General features: G+C 37.2%; 4 protein-coding genes across 4 annotated transcripts; 2 read left to right on the plus strand and 2 right to left on the minus strand.

Annotated features, from left to right (window-relative positions):
- The first annotated feature begins 749 nt into the window (after positions 1–749).
- LOC103324538 (Met-10+ like family protein / kelch repeat-containing protein) lies at positions 750–5,722 on the plus strand. Its single transcript, XM_089048558.1, is given in 11 exon segments — positions 750–788; positions 790–1,432; positions 1,608–1,677; positions 1,679–2,083; positions 2,174–3,361; positions 3,671–3,800; positions 3,923–4,158; positions 4,554–4,689; positions 4,914–4,990; positions 5,221–5,327; positions 5,422–5,722. Coding segments are annotated over 11 exon segments (3,123 nt in total). The 5' UTR covers positions 750–764; the 3' UTR covers positions 5,529–5,722.
- Positions 5,723–7,919: 2,197 nt separating this feature from the next.
- Positions 7,920–9,966, plus strand: PRXR1 (Peroxidase superfamily protein). The gene is made up of 4 exons (XM_089047711.1): positions 7,920–8,201; positions 8,305–8,493; positions 8,888–9,053; positions 9,182–9,966. Exons 1-4 carry the CDS (start codon positions 7,980–7,982, stop codon positions 9,592–9,594), a joined length of 990 nt encoding a protein of 329 aa, XP_088903837.1. The 5' UTR covers positions 7,920–7,979; the 3' UTR covers positions 9,595–9,966.
- Positions 9,967–10,723: 757 nt separating this feature from the next.
- LOC103324536 (uncharacterized) lies at positions 10,724–14,914 on the minus strand. Its single transcript, XM_008226607.3, has 7 exons — positions 14,574–14,914; positions 14,037–14,338; positions 12,805–13,599; positions 12,322–12,512; positions 11,984–12,190; positions 11,674–11,734; positions 10,724–11,506 (listed from the first exon to the last, which is right to left on the minus strand). The coding sequence occupies exons 2-7, from the start codon at positions 14,250–14,252 to the stop codon at positions 10,907–10,909; spliced, it is 2,070 nt and encodes a 689-aa protein (XP_008224829.2). The 5' UTR covers positions 14,253–14,338; positions 14,574–14,914; the 3' UTR covers positions 10,724–10,906.
- A 2,572-nt stretch (positions 14,915–17,486) lies between these two features.
- Positions 17,487–21,667, minus strand: LOC103324535 (calcium-dependent protein kinase 2-like). The gene is made up of 8 exons (XM_008226606.3): positions 20,517–21,667; positions 19,828–19,971; positions 19,583–19,735; positions 19,195–19,310; positions 18,773–18,940; positions 18,543–18,670; positions 17,938–18,037; positions 17,487–17,861 (listed from the first exon to the last, which is right to left on the minus strand). The coding sequence occupies exons 1-8, from the start codon at positions 21,301–21,303 to the stop codon at positions 17,787–17,789; spliced, it is 1,671 nt and encodes a 556-aa protein (XP_008224828.2). The 5' UTR covers positions 21,304–21,667; the 3' UTR covers positions 17,487–17,786.
- Positions 21,668–23,049: the final 1,382 nt, after the last annotated feature.

A 23,049-nucleotide genomic window follows, 5' to 3' on the forward strand; every position in this document is an offset into this window, starting at 1 on the left:
TAAAATTTCAATTCTAACCATACTCTCTAGTTTAGAGAATCAAAAATAATTTATTTCTTCTTTCAGTTTAGCATAAATATTTTCTCTTCATATAAAATAATAATAATAAATAATTAGCATGAAATAAATACTTAAAATAACATTAAAATAAAGAAATATTTAATTATATGAAGCCACCACCACTGTTGCGGGAACCCATTGGCAAATTGAAACCCTAATTCACATATCTATCCCATTTCCCTCAAATTAAAACCTCAATTCACCAAAATCCCTAAGCATCAAAAGAATCCCAATTTAGCCCTAACTTTGCTTTGGATTGCTCAAAATGGACTAAAAAAATTCAGATTTATTCCCAAAAAATTCATCACGTGCAATTCACGCAATTAAATTTGACAAGAAATATGATGAAATGACTAATTGACACAATGAGAGAACTGAAGAACTAAAATAACACGTTAAATTAATAGGATGACAAAAATGAAACTCGAGTATAAGTTCATGACAACGAAAAAGTGATTTGTGACCCGACCCGACTTAATAGGTCGGGTCAAAAACCAAAATCTCTTTGTATTGTTCGGCCCATGATACTCACAGTCTCGAATTAAATGGGGCAGCTCGTTCCCAACTGGGCCGCCTAGTTCCCAAACTACCCCTCACTCCTTTGTTTCCCAAACGAGCTCTTCCTTCTGCCTCAGCAGTTGAGCTTGAGCTAGAGATTTTGCGAGGGTTTTGAGAAGCTGCAAGTCTGCAACAAGAAGAAAAGGATGGAGTTCGAGAAAAGGAAAAGCGGCGACGCTAGCGTCACTGCAGTCGGAGGAGACAGACAAATCACCGAAAGGCACGGTGGACGTCCCCATCATACCTCTCCTCAACACCCTCAACAGCCACCCAAATTACTTCACCACCAGTTCCTGCTCCGGCCGTATCTCTATCCTCTCCCAACCCCCACACTCAAAACTCAAGACCAAGAAGAAAGCCTTGGGCGGCACGTGGCTCTTCATCAGCCACGACCCGGCCGATCCCGACTCAGTCCTCAACCGCCTCTTCCGTTCCGAATCAACTCGCAAAGACGAACAAGACAACCAAAACGAACTCGTTTTTAGATTCGAGCCTCTTATCATAGCTGTTGAGTGCAAGGACTTGGCTTCGGCTCAGTCTTTGGTTTCAAAGGCAATAGCTTGTGGGTTCAGAGAGTCTGGCATTACGAATTCGAGCAAACGCGTGATTATCGCGATACGTTGCTCAATACGGTTGGAAGTGCCGCTGGGGAGTAGTGACGATATTATGGTATCGCGCGAGTATGTCAGGTTCCTTGTTGGGGTGGCAAACGAGAAAATGGAGGCCAACAGGAAGCGGACTGAAGCATTTTTCCTGGCTTTGCAGAGTGAGAGTGGGGGAATTTTTGGGTCCGACTCCTGCGAATTGTGGGACTGTAGCAGATGGGGAGGCTGAGTTGGAAGCAAGAGATGACAATGCCCATTCTGATTCTGGTATTTTAATTTTGATGATTTTGAACTCTGAAATTTACTTGGGTTGTTTTGTTTGTGTTTTTGGTTTCTGTGGTATTTTTTGGAAGTTGCAACCTTTATTTTGATGGAAAATGAAAGTGGATTGCAAATCTGTATTGCAGGACACCTTTCCTTTTAATGTGAAAGCAAGTCTGAGTCTTTGAAACATTGGCAGGGTCCGTGGAAGTTCCTGGTTGTAGTCTGTCTGTGGTTGAGATGGCAATTTCTGGTGAACCCGAAGAGAATCTTTTCCTTTGGGGTCATTCTGCTTGTGCATTAGAAGCCAAAAACCAGAATGGTGTTCTTGTGTTTGGTGGCTTTGGAGGCATAGGAAGGCATGGAAGAAGAAATCATTCTTGGCTGGTTGATCCTTTTTCTGGCAGTGTTAAAGCAATTAATGTAGAGAGCAGCCCGTCCCCACGATTGGGTCACACATCTTCTTTGGTCGGAGATTGTGTGTTTGTTATTGGAGGCAGGTCTGACCCTGAGAAAATTTTGAGTGATGTCTGGGTCCTCAATACATCAAAGAATGAATGGAAGTTCTTAGAATGTTCTGGGGACGTATTTCCTCCCAGGTGAGACTTTTAACTGCATAATCTACTAAAGTGGTCGTTATTTTTGTTTCTAAAAAATGCATCTAAGTTAGTTATATTTATGTTCAGCAGGCATCGGCATGCTGCAGCAGTTGTAGGCTCAAAGATATATGTTTTTGGTGGACTTAACAATGATAAAATCACTTCTTCCTTGCATGTCCTCGATACAGATAATCTGCAGTGGAAAGAATTTTTTGTCAGTGGGGAACATCCATGCGCCCGACATTCTCACTCAATGGTGGCATGTGGATCTCAACTATATATCTTTGGAGGATATAATGGTGAGCAAACACTTGGAGACTTGTACGTTTTTAATATCCAAACATGTAAATGGACGAAGGAAAAGGTGGCTGGGAGAAGTCCGCATGCAAGGTTCTCCCACTCAATGTTTGTATACAGGAATTATCTTGGAGTTATTGGTGGTTGTCCAGTTAGACAACATTGCCAAGAGTTGGCAATACTTGACTTGAAGCAAAGTGTGTGGAGGCATGCGAAACTTGAATCTACTAGTGAAGATTTGTTTGTGCGCAGCACAGCTAATATTGTTGGTGATGATCTTGTTATGATTGGTGGTGGCGCATCTTGTTATGCATTTGGAACAAAGTTTAGTAAGCCTATGAAAATCAACCTGCTTCCCCTGATGAGTATAGATAATAATATTAAACCAGTTGTTGGACAAAGGCATGCTCACCATTATGAAATGGTTAATAGTGAGAAAAGTGGACGATTCCAAGATCCACAGGCTGAAGATGCGCAAAGCTTAACTGAAGCTCTTGATCTGAATTTTGAGAGTGACTTTCCTGGGGAAAATGGCATAGGTCAGCAGGTAGAGTCATATTGGATTCTACAACTCGAAAGAAAATATGCAAAAGTAGGCAAGGACATATTGAAAAAGTTTGGATGGTTAGATCTTGGAAGGAAGGTTTACTCCAGGAAAGGTGGTTTACATATTTGTTTTCCAGTAAACGGATCATTTTCAGGTGTATTTAAAGAAAATAAGCGTCCTTTGACAGATTTATCTGAAGGAGAGAGTGATCACTTTGTTAAACCGGTTATCGGGGAAGAATGTTTGTTGAATGAGGTCACCTGTTCAAAAGCCTTGGACATTCTAAAGGAATGTGGTGCTACTAAGCTGGCAGATGAAGTCCTTGAAGTCAGGAGAGCTGCCAAATCTCCCTTGAAAGTAATGAATGAAGCTGTGGGCTCTCTGATCAAGGATAAAGGACTACCTGAAGAACTCTTAGAGGAGCTACCAGCAAGGTTTGTGTTTGTGTTTGTGTTCTCCTGTGCAAGTATGTATTTTTTTTTTCTTTCAATTAAGCTGATTATAAATCATGTAAAAAGGCAAAAATTGTCTTAATGGAGTAAAGGTTGATAATGTATATATTTGGGGATAGGAAACAAGTATGGACGCAAGAGGAGTTAAGTTAATAATAACACAGAAGATTTGTTAGTTATATATCACATATCACGTTTTTCAGTTAAAACCTATAGATGAGGGCTGCACTGGTGATACAATGACCGTGAATGATAGTGATACTCATATTAAATGGTTTTGTCTTTTGTTAGATGGGAGCGACTTGGAGATATAGTTGTGCTTCCGGCAACATCATTCAAGAATCCATTATGGGACTCAATGCGGGAGGAGCTTTGGCGTGTTATTGCCAAATCAGTTAATGCTCATCGCCTTGCACGCCAAGTAAGTGATATACATAAATACATATAAAGAGTGGTTTTTCTCATTAAAATTAAACTATTCTCAAGTAGTTATTTGGTTTACTCATTTTCCATGCCTTATTTTGGTTTGTATATATTCATCAGGGCCGAGTTGCATCAAACGGTACAAGGGACAGTACTTTGGAGATTCTTCTAGGAGATAATGGATGGGTTGATCATCGTGAAAATGGCATTCTCTATTCTTTTGATGCTACTAAGTGTATGTTCTCCTGGGGCAACCTTTCTGAGAAGCTTCGCATGGCCTCTCTAAATTGCAGAGATGAGATTGTTGTGGATTTGTTTGCTGGAATTGGTTATTTTGTTCTGCCATTTCTTGTCAGGTACATCTCTCTCTCTCTCTCGCGCACGCACACACACAAAAATCTTGGTGTATATATAGAACATAAAATAGTCAGTCTATCAGAGTCTGTTTGTCTGTCTGCAATATGGATTTTATTAAAAGGAGGAGGATAATAAGTTAGGATTTCATATTTCATACTAGAGATGCAAGTAAGAAAAATATGCATTAAATTCTATATTTTAGTTTTACTTTTTCTTGGGAAAGGTGAAATTCTCTTCAAGAATAATTATCATAGGAAAACATTTGTGACATTCGTTGGCAGACTTAAGACGCTTGGATGAATCTTCTAGATACATATTGCTTTATCATTCTTATACCTAAGATGCACCTGTTCGCTGCTGATGTTGTTTCTAAGTGATAATGTTGGTTGACCAGGGCCAATGCAAAACTAGTTTATGCTTGTGAATGGAATCCCCATGCTGTTGAGGCACTGCGGCGAAATGTGCAAGCCAATTCAGTGAGTGATCGGTGTATCATTCTTGAAGGAGATAACCGGACAGTAGCACCTAAAGTATGTTCAAAGACTGGCATTTTTTCATTACTAACTGATATAGATATCATGCAACTTCATCTGTGTATGCGTGCGTGTGCACCTGCTTTTTGTTTCACTTCATTTTGTGTTCACATAGTGCAAGCATTCATCATTATCATAGATATAATAGTATACAAACCAGGGATAATGTCCAAGACGAGGTTCTGCTGTGTGTGGCTATAACTTGATTGTTTTCTCACCAGGGAGTGGCTGATCGGGTCTGTCTCGGTCTCATTCCAACAAGTGAGGGTAGCTGGGTCACTGCTGTTAGGGCATTAAGGTGATATGTCCTTGTATTGTCAATTTATTGTTCTTGTCATCATTTTTTCTGATTTTAAATGCTTTCTGCAAATATTTTCGCTTATGAGCACTCTAAATAATTAGTTCCTATGCGAGATCAATACTTTAATTGCATGTCCAAAGGATGCTTCAGCATCATAAGCAGTTGAAGCTCTCTCTCTCTAACATATGGGCCAATGTACACAATTTGATGTAATTCTGACAATGCAGGAGTGAGGGCGGGCTGCTACATGTGCATGGTAATGTCAAGGACTCGGAGGAGAGTTTATGGACTAAACATGTATCAGAATCAGTAGGTGAAATTGCTAAATCTGAAGGTATTTTTTCTCAGACACATGAATATTAAATAAATAGGCATAAGCCATTTCCAGTTTCGAGGGTGGTGTAAGTGTAACTTGCTTTTGTTTGCAGGTCATTGTTGGGAAGTTTCAATAGAACATTTGGAGAGAGTGAAATGGTATGCCCCACATATCCGTCATCTTGTTGCAGATGTAAGATGTAGACAGAGCCAGAGATGACCAAATTAAAGCCTCTGTCTGTTGTATAACTTGTAAGCAACAAAATTATTCAAGACCCGCATTTTCACGGGATCCTGGGCCTCCTGGCAGCACACTAAGGTTACTGGGTCCGATTAGTTTTGGCCTGTTTGATAATATCTTAGTTTATTTTTCATTTCTGATAATCTTATATTTGATTATTAGACTGAACTTCATCTGATGGTGCATATCCTGTCATTTATGTACTTGTTGTTTCTGAATTTAGATTGGTCTTTAAAATTGGAAAGCCTGCATATTGTGTCATCTATCTGCTTCCCTACCCGGGTTGTATTTCCCTCTTCTTTCTATCTCTCTCCTCGTTTAACAAGTGACATGAGAAGAGAGATAGAAAAAATGGGGCAATACAATGGAGTGTGGAAGTTTTTCTGGTAGATGGCATGTAGGCAAACATTTTGTACTTTGAAACAGTCAAATTAATTCGAGTCTAAAAAATAATTTTGGAATGCGGTTTATGGTTGCGGTTCATTTAAATTGATGTAGTAATTCAATGTACGGATGGATTAAAATACTAGGTGGATCGTAGACCCGCCAGGATCCAATGCCGGATCCTTGTGAACTTGTTCCTTGGTCATAATAAATTAAATTGACTCAATAAAAATAAAAAAATGATGTAATCTATAATCCAAAGCTGTTGCTGAGATTCTACGTGCAAGAAAAGAAAAATAGTAAATTGCTCCTACTTGTTGCTTTGTTAGTCAGATTCAGACAGGATCATTAATACTATTGTAAATTTAATAATTTTGGTAATTAAAAAATAAATAAATAAGTGTCCTATTATTAGGAGGAGTTATCCTACACATGACAGGCACGTGCATGAAATGGGGTATCTGACAAAACCATGCAAAATTATTTATTGAAATGCGGATAAATGTTACTGTTTTAATTTTAAACTTGTAGAACAAGAACCAATATGTATTATTATAAATTTAAGATGCCTTGACCGAAAAAGAAAAAAGAAAAGATGATCATCTTTAACAGCTAAGATGTGTACTAATTAAGTAATGTGTGAGGATGAGTCAGAATTCTTGGGCTCCACCCGTCATCTTCCATCTTTCAGTGCATGTGGACCCAACAAATGATGTTCACAATTCTCTCTCAACTTGAAGGCCGAAGTGTCGGTAGCCATAGTTGTGTTTTACTGTTTACAAATGAGTAGCACAGTTAATTAGCTTAGCTTAAGTTAGGTTTAACATAATTTAATATAAAACGACACCAAATAAAACCAAATTTAGTTTGTCCCATCAACTCACCATTTAAATTTTCATATGTTTTATACAATATTTGTTTGTTAATAGGATCTAAATTCAAGGGCTTTCTCTAAAAACACGTAAAAATTGAGAGTCACTAGATTAAATCATTATTCTTGGCGAATAGAATGATTATTTTTTTTTTGTGTGTGGTCCTGAAAGATAATGCTAGCTTTCTGTCGTTTTCTTTTCTTTTTGTGGGCCGCCATGCGTTATCATAGTGTTTCGTCATAATGTCATTGCCTTTCCGCATTACATTTGGCTTCAAGAAATGCATGGTACGTAATTTTATGTTGTTTGAGTTGCATTAAGCTTGCACATTAGTGGAAAACCTCAACACACGAGAGGTCAGTTCGGTGATTGATTTTGGTCAAGATCAACCAACAATTACCTCACACTTAAAAAGTTAAATCATAGATATGATTTAATGATTATGTTGAAATCAATCGTCCATGGTCGTGTCTTCATTGTACTTTCATTTTTCACTGCCTTGGCACTGATTTTCTTTTTTTGGGTGCCTTCAATTATGCCATCTCCAATATCAGATGTGAAAGTAGAGCAAGACACTTGTAGCTTACATTATTCGATTCTCTCTCTCCAATATCGGTTGTAAATCAAATTTATTAAATCGAGGATTCAATTCAATTACGAAGGCGATGGGCACCGAAATTTGGAACAAGTTATGTGATGTGAGTCACCAAAATGTGACCACACAAAATTGGAAAAATAGATATGTAACGTAAGCCATTTTACACAAATACTTGAAGATGAGGTCGAGATCAAGCAAACTGTGGTCCATCTTTACAAAATATTACATGGATTGTAACGCCTCACCCTCCTGGCATTTTCTTCTGTGAACTGTATATGCAATGCAAACACGACACGAGTGTAACCAAGTGCCAGCTTCCAGCACAAAAATTAGCATATTAAAGTTTGAGCCTTTGCTTAGTAGTAAATGCTTGCAGTGAAAACAACACTGAAAAAGGTCAAAAGGGCATCTCAGAGAGCCCAAAATTGCAACAAATGTCTCTTATTTTAAATTTTTAATGCCATTTTTATCCATATTTCTTCTATTTAAGAAGTAGCCAAGACCCCAGAGCAAAGCAAAGCAAGGCAAGGAGCTTTTAGATTTAGTGAAAGCAGCAGCAGCAGCAGAACAGAAACCATGAGTTCCAGAGCTCTCTTCTTCTTTGCTTTGCTAGCTTTCTCAGCAGTGTCTTGTTTTGCTGAGAATGAAGAGGAGCCAGGTCTAGTTATGGACTTTTACAAGGACAGCTGTCCTCAGGCTGAAGATGTTATCAGAGAACAAGTCAAGCTTCTCTACAAGCGCCACAAGAACACTGCATTCTCTTGGCTCAGAAACATCTTCCATGACTGTGCTGTCCAGGTATATATATATATTTCTGACAAATATTTGCTGCTTTTCTGTTAGTTAATTATTTAACCCTTTTCTTTTCTTTTCTTTTTTGGGTTTTGTGGGATTTTTACAGTCATGTGATGCTTCCCTGCTGCTGGACTCAACCAGGAGGTCCTTGTCTGAGAAGGAGATGGACAGGAGCTTTGGGATGAGAAACTTTAGGTACATTGAAGAAATTAAAGAAGCACTGGAGAGGGAGTGCCCCGGAGTTGTTTCTTGTTCGGATGTTCTTGTTTTGTCTGCTAGGGAGGGTGTTGTTCGGGTACTTTCCTCCTTGACCTCTCTTTTTCTTTGACTTGACTCTCTTTCTTCTGTAAAACAGAGATCTCAAGTTGGTACAATTTGGTTTTGATCTTTATTTAGTAAAATTTGACAAGAACTCTAGTTTTATTATTACCTTTTCAGCTAAAAGATAACAAGGATTTTCACAGATTTTTGTCCAACGAATACCACCAAAGCTGTTGTTACCTTTTTTTCTTGTGGTTTTTGGTACATTTTTCATATTCTGTTGGTCTGTAAAACAGAGATCTGAACTGCTTGTACAGATTTTTATCTATTTCTGGGGCCGCAGGACTGTTACCTTTTAATTGTGGATTTGGTAGATTTTTCGAGTACAATTCTCTTAATTATTTTCAACTTAATTACTGTGTTCTCAGCTAGGAGGCCCATTCATCCCTCTCAAAACTGGAAGAAGAGATGGAAGGAGGAGCAGAGCAGAGATCCTTGAGCAATACCTTCCTGACCACAATGAGAGCATGTCCACTGTCCTTGAGAAGTTTGCTGACATGGGCATTGACACCCCTGGACTGGTTGCCCTGCTAGGTATATATGCACATCACTATCCACCATGTCCATCCAGCCATCCATACATACATACATAGTTTTAAAGTTATTAAACATGATTAGTATGCATGTTACTTCACTGATTATGGTCTGATCGTAATTAACAGGAGCTCACAGTGTTGGTAGAACACACTGTGTGAAGCTGGTGCACCGTTTGTACCCAGAAGTTGACCCTCAGCTCAACCCTGACCATGTTGGTCACATGCTTAAGAAGTGCCCTGATGCAATCCCTGACCCCAAAGCGGTTCAATATGTGAGAAATGACCGTGGTACCCCCATGATATTTGACAACAACTACTACAGAAACATTTTGGACAACAAGGGTTTGATGATGGTGGATCACCAACTAGCCACAGACAAGAGGACAAAACCCTATGTCAAGAAAATGGCCAAGAGCCAAGACTACTTCTTTAAGGAGTTTTCAAGAGCCTTCACCATTCTCTCTGAGAACAACCCTCTTACAGGAACAAAGGGAGAGATCAGGCAGCAGTGCAATGTTGCCAACAAGATCCACGACTAGATCAAACCTTTTACTTCGTAAAAAAAAAAGTCTTGATCCACTCTTTTTTTTCTTTGATTATGCAACTGAGAAAAAAAAATGTGTGAGAGAGACAAGCTGCATAATAAGACGGGTTTTCTAGATGCTGTGTTGTTTTTATGGCAGTGTTCATTGCTCTGGTCAAAAGGCATGTGGTGTCATGTTGGCCTAAAGCCTTTGATCATGCACTAGTTGTTGATGTAGGTTTTATTTTGTATTTTCTTCTTTGGCGTTGGATGAGATGGCCTGGGGGATGTTGGGATGTGTGTATGTATGTATGGATGGTTTGAACTTTGAACATGTATGATGCATGGATTTCAATGATGATGGTTATTGATGATTCATGCTTATAAATCAAGCATCATTCATGATATCATGATGTTGTGGGGAAATACATTATAATCATTCAAAAAATAAAAAAGTAGCTCAAATTAAAATGGAAACAGAAGACGAAAGATAGAAAGGATAAGATTCTCAATAACACGTAAGCAAATATATGATTAAGCAGATCAATGCACTAATTAACTAATTAATATCAGTTGGTGGGTGGGGTGCTCAGATAGTAATGTGTGCACTGCTTGGAAGGATATGGTTATGAAAGATTTGCATAGACACAATAATTAACCAGAGGATGGATGGTTCCAAAAGCTTCACAATATTGAGGTATTAAATAAGTAGAAAATGTCAAGATAGACAAAGAGAGACAGGAGGCATCAGATCTATATACCTTTAGCTATGTATTCTAGAGAGAGAGATTTGTTGACACATGTCATAAGCTATTGCTCAGGTGGTTGTCCTCAGTCATTCAGATAAGAGAGTTTTCTGAAGCATGGCTCATATCTTTATCCATCAATTTTACTGTGGAAATGCGCAGTAAGAATTGCAGTTATTTTTGTACAATTGCACATTATCATGGATTATATTTTGTTATTCGTTGAAGAGATGGAGATGTATTTTATTATTATGTATTATGGATTGTTTTGTCAAATTTAAAGTAAAATGATTCTGTTTAGCTATGTAAAACTCTGAAGGTGATGTGTCAAGTGAAAGGTGCAATGTGGACAGGTCATTTGGTTTTCACAAGACAAGGATTGCTTTCAACAGAAAAGTGTTGCATATGCAAGAACAGCATTAGATTGAACAAAAATTTGGAAATTACATACCCTCTGAGAAGTGGAGGACCAAAAATGCATCATTCTTTCATTTCTTAAGAATAAGATAACTCTCTCCAGTTCTGATAATTTACAAGGAAGACATATATGTATGATAATTGATCGGCTGTCATTGCACCTTGCTAATTCTTCTTTGGTTCAATACTACTTGAACTGCAATCATAGTCACTATCAGCTTCCTCTGAGGCCACAACATTTTTCCCTACTGCTTCTACCATTTTGGGGATCAAAGGACTGCAAGAGGGATGGCTGTAATATGGCCGTGGATTGACAAAGTAAGTTCCGTTAGAAGGGAAAGACGGGTAGCCATAACTAGATTGATAAGGTCCAGGAGAAAATGTGTTCGGGGGAGGCCAAAATACCATAGGCAGAAAAGGGTTTGCTGGTTGTGGGGGAAAAATATGATATGGGGTTTGGCTACAATAGGAGATATTATTATTTGTACCACCAGCATTGGGGATCAAAGTGTTTGAGATTGGTGGAGCATCTAATGGTGTCTGAGACTGAGATGGCATGGACTGGAATGTTGCCATTGTGTGAGTTTGAATAGAGGTATGACCAACTAGTCCAAATTGAGCAAAAGGTGCAGAGGTTGAAAGGGTAGTCTGTGGGAATGAGGACCTCTGCATATAGTGAGGCTTGCTATTTGAGTGAGTTTGTTTCTTCCCCTTCATTTTTGATGGACAAGTCTTACCACACAACTTCTGGGAACCTGGACTAGCCTGTTGAAGGAGCACAAGATCATTAGCAAATTCAGAAACCTTTGTCTTCAGAAACTCAAAACTAGCTTATTCTTTTTGACACATGCTTAATAAGTTTTAAAAGTTGTCAATCTTTAACATAAAAAGAGAAGTATTCAGATATATGAACTAGGAAGTTGTGATCTAACTGTATGACAAGGCATGGGATGTGGAAGAAATAATTCCTCTCCTTCAGCATCATCATCTGTCCTGCAACCAAAAAAAAAACTATGCTCTGTTAAAATTATATACTCTTCAGGAAAACCACACAAACAGCATTAGGATGCTTAGAATCCAAAAAAAATTATAGATACGAAACTATCCGAATAGGTTTTTCATTCTTTTTCTTCAAAGAGACAAAAACAAAAAACAAAAAAAACCATAAAACTGCACTCATCTCTTATCTTGCATTCTGCTCCACAAATATCCATTTCCAAGTAGTATATTAGTTCTGCATACCTATAATATTTCTGAAGCAAATCTAAGTTCCGGTATTTGGTTTCTCTTTGAACCAGATCATCAGGAAAACCAGCCATGAAAAGAAGTGCGATGCCCAAGGCCTTGAAGAAGAAGCTTCCACTGCGAATATGAACTAGCATTGCCATTCGGCACATTAGTGGCCCAAAAGACTTTAGCTTGTTTCTTCCCATACGCTGCCTCACATATCTGAAACATATTAATGCACAGATAATTTAGTACAGCTGCAAGTAGAAATCCTTAGATATTTATAGGTCATGAACAAGGGACCTTGGCCTTGATCACTCGCACAAAAAACCAATTACTCAATACTAACTTACTCATTTTGGGGAAGATTTCTTGTCCTTCCACCATACTTAATGCACAGAAACAGCCATGATGGGCAGCCAGGATCCGATGGCCGCATAGCCTTCTCTTCTTCAAGTATTTGAACAGGACATAATGTTGGGTTCTGTTGATTTGGATATAATACCTTCCTCCGAACACCAGGATTCTCATATAGAACATGCTCCTGGTAATAAATAAATAAAATTTCTTTTTTGATGATGAACAAAGAATGATTAAGATCAAAAACTTGTATTTGGGAAGCAAAACTTGTCATATGATAACCCGGCAACTGGATAGGGTTATCTCATAAGAGTTGAATCAGATCATTCATCTTAGCATTAAACACCTCAGTTGGTGATCACTTAGATGTCATAATGAAATGGCATCAAAAGAATTTTGTGTAATGACAACAGCAATTACAAGAACTAGAGCAAGAAGAGACCAACTTTGACAGCATAATATACTAATTTTCTTACCCCAGGATCTTTTGGAGACATGTATGGCTCTCCCTTCCTTAAAATGCTAAAATGATTGAAGTCTAACTCATATATATCTTCGCAACCATGCCTAATACCAAGAGATGCAAAAACTATGATCTTCCTTATGGTGTGGGATTGAGCATTTTTCTGTAACAGGGATTCTGAATCAATTATTCTCTTCACTTCTTTTGGGCAGAATGCCACCTTTGGAGGTTTTTTCTGTTGTGATGTGCTTGCAGATCCTGTATGAAGAAACTCCTTCTCCAAAGTAAGAATATTAGGTGGTACATTGTAACTTCCGAAATCATTCATTTCTTTCTTGTTTTGGTTTGTAAGTTCCATCTCATTACAAACTGGTCCTGTATCAGGTAGCTCATTTGTTTCTTGGTTCACATTTGAAAATACTGGCTCACCCACACCTGAGAAATCCTTTGTACATGGCACATCTGATCCCTTATCAACAACTTCATATTCCTTCTGTTTATGATCATTATTAATACAATCCTCTTCACGGAAATCATCCTCAGTATCATCAGTATCATCAGAGTCTGCTGAGTCACCATCTTTAACTTTTTCTAAATGCAAAAACTGGGTATCCTCCATGCTCATCCAGTTGACTAAACGGTCTTCTAGAATTGGATCTTCAAGGGCCAAGCATTGCTTATCATGCTTCTTCTGTGAAGCCATTTCAGCTGGGATAATATTTCTATCTTCAGTCCCTTTACTAGTGAGTTCTATCTTCTGTCTCTTGAACTTCTTGAAGCTTCTTTCCATTGCATTGGAACAACTTCCCTGAAACCAAGCATAAACTTGTGAACTTGAGTGCAACAGTTATCCTTTTCAAATCAGCATTTGCTTCACTCAGTACTCATCCACAAAGATTGATGAAAAAAAAAAAAACATGATCATTGAAAAGAAAGAACAGAAAACAATATTGATACATGGATAAAACAACTAACATTTTTGACTCCTTATTTACTTCAACATGTTCAGATTATCCAAAATGTCAAAACAAATAGTGAAGACGTGAAAACCAAAGGAACGTGATCCTGCTTGATAAAACTATGCCTCTCATAAAAAATTAACACATGATTAATGGGACCATAAAGTAAAAAGCTTTAACTGAGCCTCTAATAGCTGTAAGTTTGTAATCAAAATTCATTGAAAATAAAGCACCAGATACCAGTTGAAAAACTAAGAAACTACCAAACAAAAAATGGTGCTCCTACTTGTCCATCTGTTCGAGGAGGTTCCTTATCTCTTTCCTGTATTTGAGCTTCAAGAATTAGTATCCTCTCCATAAGCTCTGCATTCTTCTGTCTTTCTCTCTCTAATTCGGCTGAAATCTCAGCAATAACATTGACACTCTCTCCTCGCATTCCTTCCTCTGTAACGCATAGTGCAGAAGCATTGACCAAGGGAGCACGAGACTGAAGTTCCACCATTAGGCGGCCAAACACCAATTTGAAAATCTTTAATCTTCAACACCAATTAAGAATCGCATGAAATCGAAGATACCCACCAAGGAATCCTATAAAAAGATGAAAATCATGAAAGAAAATTAACATATGGAAGCAAAACCCTGATACCCCATGAAGCAAAACTGCAAAATTGCTCAAGAACTAAACTTGAAGACAACCCCATATCAAACAGAGCATATACATAGTGGCAAAAATAAATATCAATGCATTAGATGAGCAGGCCTAGTTGAAATGGGAATGAAGTGAGTCAAAGTGTCAATCAAACAGAAGGAAGAAATCACCAACTTTTGTTAGTTTAGGATGATCAGAGCAAGTGTTGAAGTCCTGGAATGTAAGAAGAGAAACACCAAGAAGAAAGTGATATCTCTAACTCTCCATACAATGAGTGATTGTGATCGGGATATGAAGAGGCTTTTGTGCTTGGTTTTTGTTTCAGTTCTGTAAATTGGAAAAGGAAGAACCGCGAGGGGGCAGACATGCAATTGCACGTGCACTTCTCCCTTTCTCTCTCACTGGACTTCAGGGCTCCACATGAAATCTATTTTCCAAAAGCAGTTTCCTTTTCTTATCAGAGTTGATAACAATACCAAAACATGATTGAAAAATACATTTTTGGAAATTGATTGAATCACATTCCCAAAATTAAAAGCCAGTGTGAAGAAGAGGACTATCACTTTGGTCCCATTTGGTTCACGGAACAGATTTGAGAGAAAATCACTTCCATGTTATTTTCTAAAAAATGGGAAATGGAATATTCATTTCCCACGTTTGGTAATGCCAGGAAAGTAACCAGAAGATATCACTTTATTTCCTTTCCCATGTTTGTTTTGAGTAGGAATGGAAAATAAGGTTTGTGTAATTTTCCAATTATACCTATATTAAATCAAATAAAAAGAGAATGCATTTAATTATATATTGTAATTCTAATTGTTAATATGGAAAAAATTATCATGAAAAATGTGCATTAATGTTGATTTATTTTCGCAAACTTTCTCATGAGGAGGGAAAACAAAACTCAAGTTGGGAGGAGGGCTTCACTTTCCTCCCGTTACTTTCTCATGTATCGGGCAACCATTTCTCATACTTGAACTTACCAAACATGAGAAAGCAATTGATTTCCTATCCTTAAGTCTCATTTTTCATGAACCAAATAGGGCCTTTGAGTAATGTTGGCCCATAAATGTTGCAACTGCTACTGAAAACACTGTAATTCATTTGTTTTATTTATATTACGAACACTAAAACTTAGAACCCAACAAGGCCTCTGACCTATTTAACTTTTTTTCTCTTTTCAAAAAAGCTCTTTGAGTCTCACAATTTGGTGACAACAACTCACAGTTCTGATTAAATATCTAACAACATTGTCTTCTTATGGAAGTGGTGAAGCTGGTACCCCATATTTCAGCAATGCAAGATTAGAGCATCCTATGCACTTTCTCTATATTTTATGTGAATAAACAATGCTTAGTTTGCTCATCAAGTAAAGACATATAATAACTTACCTCTTTGCTTTACCTCTGACCCAACCAGGCTCTGTATGGTTCCCTCCCATTTGGATTAATATGCTTATGAACCTGTCATATGCTAAACCAGTTTTGCAAAATTCCATTAGTGTAGGGATGGCAATCGAGCTGTACCGTGTCGTGTTCTTGTATCAAGGGCTAATTAATCTTAACCCAAAGCATGTCTTTATGTTTTGGTACCCTTAGTTACAGATTAATCATTCAACAATTATGTCAGTAATGCAAAATTAACAATCAAGGGGTGACGATTAGAGAAATGAAAGGTTAGTAATTTGATGTCCTTCTTGACTTAGGGAGTCTCATTACCCCTGTTTCCCAGGTATGCAAGTATAAAAAAGATGGTGTGCACACGTGCATATAAAATGGTCAGTGGGCAACATTATAGAATTGCAACCTCACGTGGAACGGAAACTTAAATGCTTGTCTCTTTGATGCAATTTATGTCAGGGAATATGAAGGTTAAAAAATCCTTGGATACCATCCTTCTAATTTTAAACAAAAATCCACCATCTGGGGCACTTTGCTCTTTCCTAATCAGGTTTCAGCAGAAGACAGATGAGCCCTGGCAACGTTGACTTGGTGATCAAGGCTTGAAGCCAACGTAATCAAGGGCAGATTAGTCTTTTCACTTGGAGGGTTGTCCAGATTATGACAACTGTGGGTGCCCAAAACCATTGCCATAAACAAATCTGTCTTCAGGGTTCTATGGAAACTGTGCTGCAGTGCTGGATGGAGGGTGAAAAGGAAAGCCCTGTTAATAATGAGTGCACACACAAACACCCCTTGATTCACATTCACTGGCTTTCTAATTTTCAAGACAATAGTATTCTAATAAGAACCCTGGGGTGGGGCTGAAGGTTGTCTAAGTAGGTCTAGGGCCGCGTCGTGTATTTATTTTGTTTGTCTTGTGAACAGTGATGAAAAGTTTTTCGATGTTTGAGGTGTGTGCTCTCTTTCAGTGTAGCTTCACACGACATGCAAGAGAGGAGATGGAGGAGTTTTTCACAGACGATATTGGAGAGAAGATGATTCGAATACAGTACGTCGAGTACATGAATAAATAACTGTTATTAATCACTTGAGTTACAAGCTCTTGCGATGAGACGAAGGAGATGGAGGAGTTACGTAGTTCCATTTGATTCAAAATCAACTCAAAGTTTAAGAATCGAGATATTTAATTAATTAATTAATACTATCTTGAGCAAAAACTCTATTTTAGCCCCATTCATTTCTCAACTCGTCATCTGATATTAAAACCTTTCCTTACACGTGGCAATCAGAGACTTAGCTGTTGGTCCTGTCGGACCAACGTGTTAAGCTCACAGTGAACAGAGAACGTCCTTCTCATGAATCCAAGGGCAGCCGTATATTATATGATCATAGCTGCCTATATTAGTCATTGTGGAAGAAAAAAATAGCAACAAAAGAGGTCAGGTTTATTTGGATCACAGAGTAAGCCACTATATTGCTCTACGGAAAATCTATGGAAGATTTCAATATATTACACAAAAGGGTAAATTCCAAAGGGATTCTAAGCATTTTAACCACTCACACATTCATTATTGAAACTTCTGCCAAAATCCTGTTGTCTCTCGTTTCTGTTTTCTGTCATTGCTCCTCTTACAGATTCATCGTCCGCATACTATTATTCAGCATTTATTTCACAACGAGAACCTTTTCAGTTAAACAAAATCATTGTATATTCAGGCAAAAAGTTCAAAACAAGATTGAACAGGAACTTCAAAAATAAGATAACCAGTAAATAGAGGCAGAGAAACACAACCAAGTAATCAAAACCAAACTCTATCTTCACATGCGAAAACTGCGCATTTTTCAATCAAGATTCACAACGGTCTAGTCTATCTCATACCTCCCAGTGATAATGCTCAGGGAAACAGTTAAAACTCACTAACGCAGGTCACATCCATGACAATTCACTTCTGCTTGTAAAATTCAGAAGCACCCATTAGTGGCATTAAAAGAGCTTTCCTGGTTGTTGAGTTCCACTTCTCATCATTGCACAGAACTCCGAATAGTTGATCCTCCCGTCCTATTAATTTGAATCGATCAGCATAAAAAGTTACAGAGAAAAAGTTACAGATATTTGAAAATTGTAAATCACTTACATTATCTGCATCAACCTCCGAAATTATCTCTCTTATGGTGTTTTCATCGCCCATTGCATGCTCCTTCATAGCAGCCTCTAATTCATCTCTTGTAATATATCTGTTAGTGGAAATTGACAGTGATGAACTTCATTAACTTTCCTTATATGACTGAATGATGTAAAGATATAAAACCCTACAACAGTTTGGCTCCTTAAATTTATATTACAGTCTAATCAACCTATTAATTATTAACTACCTAGTCCCTTGACAAACAGGTTGGATAAATTCCACCTTGATTAAATTCATGAATCAAAAGACTTTAGGCAAGCCACAAGCCAATGAAACTTCACTTCAACATCAATACACCACAATTTAGAAGATTGAAAAAGAAGACAACTGAAATGTCTATAAACAAGAAAAGTATGTAAAGTTAAATATATGGAATAATCATAATGAGAAAGTTATCCAATGTTTTTCATTTCCACCAGTTGGATCAAGTAATTGAATTTAACTTTATTTATGATAAAAATAAACTAAAATAGAAAAGAGCAGAAATCCAGAAAGAGATCAGTAACTACAACGGAAGTACCAAACAAAAACAAAAAACAAAAAACTCAACTCACCCACTGCTATCCTTGTCAAAATACTGAAATGCTTTGTACAGGTGCTCATCTCTTTCTAATCTTTGTCTGTGCATGGTAGCAGATATAAATTCAATGTAGTCAATCGATCCATTTCCATCCACATCAGCCTGAAATTACACAGAAATTACAAGATTTCCAGACATTTATGAAAAAGCGAGGCATGACAGTCGGCAACAAATTGAGTTCCTGGAAAATTGATAGTTACTTACAGCATCCATGAGTTGCCTAACTTCGGCTTCTGACAGACGCGACCCAATACGTGCTAAACCTGTCTTCAGTTCTTCGTAAGTTATTGTACCACTTTTGTCAGTGTCCATATTGGTGAACATTGCTTTAAGACCTTTAATTTCTTCTTCAGATAGATTCTCTGCTATGACCTAGGGGAAATTTTCAAAAGGCATCAACATTATTAAGGAATAAGACAGGTAATGAAAGAAGGAATCCTCTGAACCCTTCAAGACAAATACCAAGAAAATCTTTGTACTTTTTTTTAATTACGTTCAAGCTTATATAATGCTTCTGTTTCTGGAAATAAACTTCAAGCCTGCAGCTGATAAACTATTTGAAATGCAAACTTTACCAATTTTTATTGGGTATAGATAGGAGCTTTTGAACATAGTTTGGTAATTACCTTCAAAGCAAGTTGCTTGAGCTTGTTCATTGCCCTGAATTGCTTCATTCTAGAGAGAACTGCACTATCTATTGGCTTGTCTGATGCTACTCCACCTACTCTGAGCCAGGGATGCTCTAACCATACAGAATATTAAACATTACTCAAAAAGCACAGAAGCATAAAACAAGAGCCAGTGGTAATAAGCGCAATGTAAACTGATGGAATTTTATTTTAACTGATTCACTAATGAATAACAACCACAATGCTAAATCAATTATTCTAATGCTTTATAATTATCCTTTCAGCTTCAGTTTAACTGCTACATTTGGCTTGTTGATGTTATACAGCATGTTTTACGTAGTTAAAACTTTCAGTCCAACCAAAATAGTATTTAAGAGATAGATACCTAGAACTTCTGCAGAAGTAATTCTCTTTCTTGGGTCCTGTGTTAGCATCTTTCTAACTAGATCCTTGGCACTGTCTGATATTGATGGCCATGGTTGACTTTCAAAGTCAATTACTCCTTCCAATATGGCATCAAATATACCCCTCTCAGTTTCTGCAAATATAAAGGAGAGATATATTGATAAGAAAAGTACAGCCAAAGAGAACATTGAAGGTTTAGCAAAAATACACTGAAGTTGTATTTACCAGCCCAAAATGGAGGTACACCACTCAGTAGAATATACAGAATAACTCCTGCACTCCAAATATCTATTTCCTTTCCGTAACTACGCCGCAACACTTCAGGAGCAACATAGTAAGCACTGCCTACTATATCACGGTACACCTTTCCTGAGATGAAGATAAAACAAGTGTCGCAACACATAAGAATTTATTCACTATACTAAATCTTCAGACTATGATTTCCTTAACTGAAGCAAAACAACCACATAAGAATGAGAATTTTATGGAAGCTCCAAAAGTAATGAATTTGTTTATAAACATCATAATCTGATTAGCAACACTACATAAGGCAGGAAAATGACAGGGGCTAACTAATCTAACTACTCTTAAACCTTGGCTTTACTAACAAACATACTGTGTTCCCAGGAAACCACACAATTTTCTTTTCACAAGGTATAACATCTGCAACTAAATTAGAAGAATAAAAATTTACAGCAAAGCAGTACTCGTAACTTTTTAACCACTGCATTTAGAAACCCAATCAGTTCTACAAAAATGGACAGACAGATGTGCATAAATCAAACCAATAGGAACTACATGCCATTTTGGCAGTCCAAAAGATGGTTAAATAAGCAAACTGATAGCGTCTAGTTCTACAATTTGTAACTGGATATGGTTAACATACATGGATCATACAAATTTACAGTACTCACCTTCCTCAATGAAAACAGACAACCCGAAATCCGTTGCCTTCAACATTGCTCTTTCATCCTTGCTAGACAACAAGAAATTCTCAGGCTTGAGATCACGATGAAGCACACCCATAAAGTGACAAATGTGCACAACATTGACAATGTCACGCAAAATTGCAGCTGCTGCTCTCTCTGAATATTGGCCTTGTGCTATAATCCTATCGAAAAGCTCCCCGCCAGCACAGAGCTCCATCACTAAATGCACAGAATACCTGTCCTCATAAGACCCCTTGATTTCCACAATGTTTGGTTGTCCAGACAAATGCTGCATAATCTGAATTTCTCTCTTGATGTCATCCCTGTCATTCTTGCTCACAAGTTTGCGCTTGAGGATTGACTTGCAGGCATAAGAGTGACCAGTAGAGTTCTCAGTGCACAAGTATGTGATGCCAAATTGGCCTCTGCCCAGTTCTTTGCCAAGAGTGTAGTATTGTTTAATGTCATCAAAGGGCTTCCCGAGAATGCTATTTGGTGGTACTGCTGCTGGTTTAATTGGAACAGGGATTGGCTGATGTGGCTGTGGATGTGGCTGTGGCCTTGGCTGTGGCTGTGGTTGTTGTGGCAGGGGTTGGGGTTGGAGTCTGGATGGTGGTGGTGGGTTGTGGGTTTGTTGGGCTGAGACTTTCAGAGGCTGAACCGCTGGCTGTGGCTGCTGATAAGGTTGGTGGTGCAAAGCACCACCTGTGGCTAAGCCATACCCATTAGAACCCGGTTTTGGAGCATTTGGTTTGCTGCTACAACAACCCATTTTCTGATCAGGACTTTGGTGCTGAATTTCAATGAAAGAAACCAACTTTGGAGCTGGATTTCTTGGGATTTTTCAGAGCCAATCTGAGACGATGAGAAATGAAGAGGGTAGGACAAGAAAGATGAAATGGTGGATGAGGGCAGGCAACCCAAAAATCTGATCTTTAAGAAATTTAAGCAAAACCCAGATCAAGTTTGATAGTTATTGTGGAACCATAGTTTCGTCTACATAGAAAATTTTGAATATTGCGTGTTGACGCGGAGCTGAATTTCAGTAGTCTAAAAAGAAACAAGAAAATTTGCTTCTCTTTCCGGGAAATTTGAAGGTGTGGTACCAATTTGTCGGGATTAAACAATTTCACCAAATATAAACACAAACGGTAATGCTTTGCTTATTAAAGAAGTTATGTAAAGATTTTAATACTAAATTTTCATTCAAGGGGATTTTAATGCCAATTAGTAAAGAAGTATAATTAATAAATTTTACTTGTATTGTAACTTGATTTTGCTATAGTTTTCCTTTCGTTTTCATAAATCTTGGATTTTTACCCTTAAATTAACAAATCTCAGGCCCCATCCCATGTGGTAGTTTCCATTCAAGAAGGAGATACCAAACCAAGGTCATTTCATCTGCTTTGGTAATTAACTTGGTAAGTTTATTTAGCAAATTTGCGAATACAAAAACTGAAGAAAAAATATATATATTATTAAATTTCCCAAGAGAAAAAGGAAAAAAAAAATCTATTAAAGAGACAGAAAATTGCGATTTTATAGAGCTTTTGATATTTTTGTATGGTCAGCATGCCTTACTTATAAGTAAATTTAGGTTTTAGCATAAAAATTTCACTTTTGAAAGTGACTGCTTAGTTTCAAAATATTTAGGATGTGCTATATTCTATCCTCTTCTCTTGCGAAAAAAGATTGCCACATAAAAAAATTATCACACGTTGCATGTTGCACAAGTGTTTCTCTTTCTTTTGGGCCTACATTCTTATTATTATCTTATCATCATTGATTTTCTCTATGGAGGGCAAAGTTAGTAATTAACCACTTATTAGATGGCAGGCAATGACCAAGTCCAAAAAGAAAATCATAATTTAGATTGGAATTTGGACCCATAAAGAAGAAGGAGAAGAAGAAGATCATGATTTATTGATAGGCTAGAAGATTATAATTGTTGAGCTTGAATCTATGAAAAATAACAGTTAAAACTTATATGATTTCACATTTCCATTATTATTTTCATTGCTTGAAATGGAATAATTTGAAATTTTTTTAGGAAGCAGTTAGCAAAACTGTGATTATAATTAGTTTCTTCAAGCATATGCAATTATACTCCTTATTTTTTAGTTAAAATTTAGCTAAAACACACACAAAAGCTATTTTAATAGCTCTCTATACAATTTGAACTCCAATTATACGCCTTAGTTTAGGAGTCATAAATACTATAATTATTTTTTAATTCAATAATATTGATCAATCTCTATAAAAATTAATATTAAAAAATAATTATCATTAGTTTAAAGTTTAAATATGCATAAAATAAAACAGCATTAAATCATAAAGGAACCATAGTAATCTTCTTGTATTTAGGAAGTGGATATAGAGCATATTGGAGTTGTATTTTTATAATTTTTTCTTAAAATTTATATATATATAAAAAATTTAGAAAGCTCGTTAGGGATGCTTCTCGTCCCATCACTTTCTCTCATTTATTATTTTATTATCCCATCTCTGAATGTTCATT

Source organism: Prunus mume, linkage group LG3, assembly GCF_029339155.1.
Source record: "Prunus mume cultivar Tortuosa linkage group LG3, ASM2933915v1, whole genome shotgun sequence".
NCBI lineage: Eukaryota > Viridiplantae > Streptophyta > Magnoliopsida > Rosales > Rosaceae > Prunus > Prunus mume.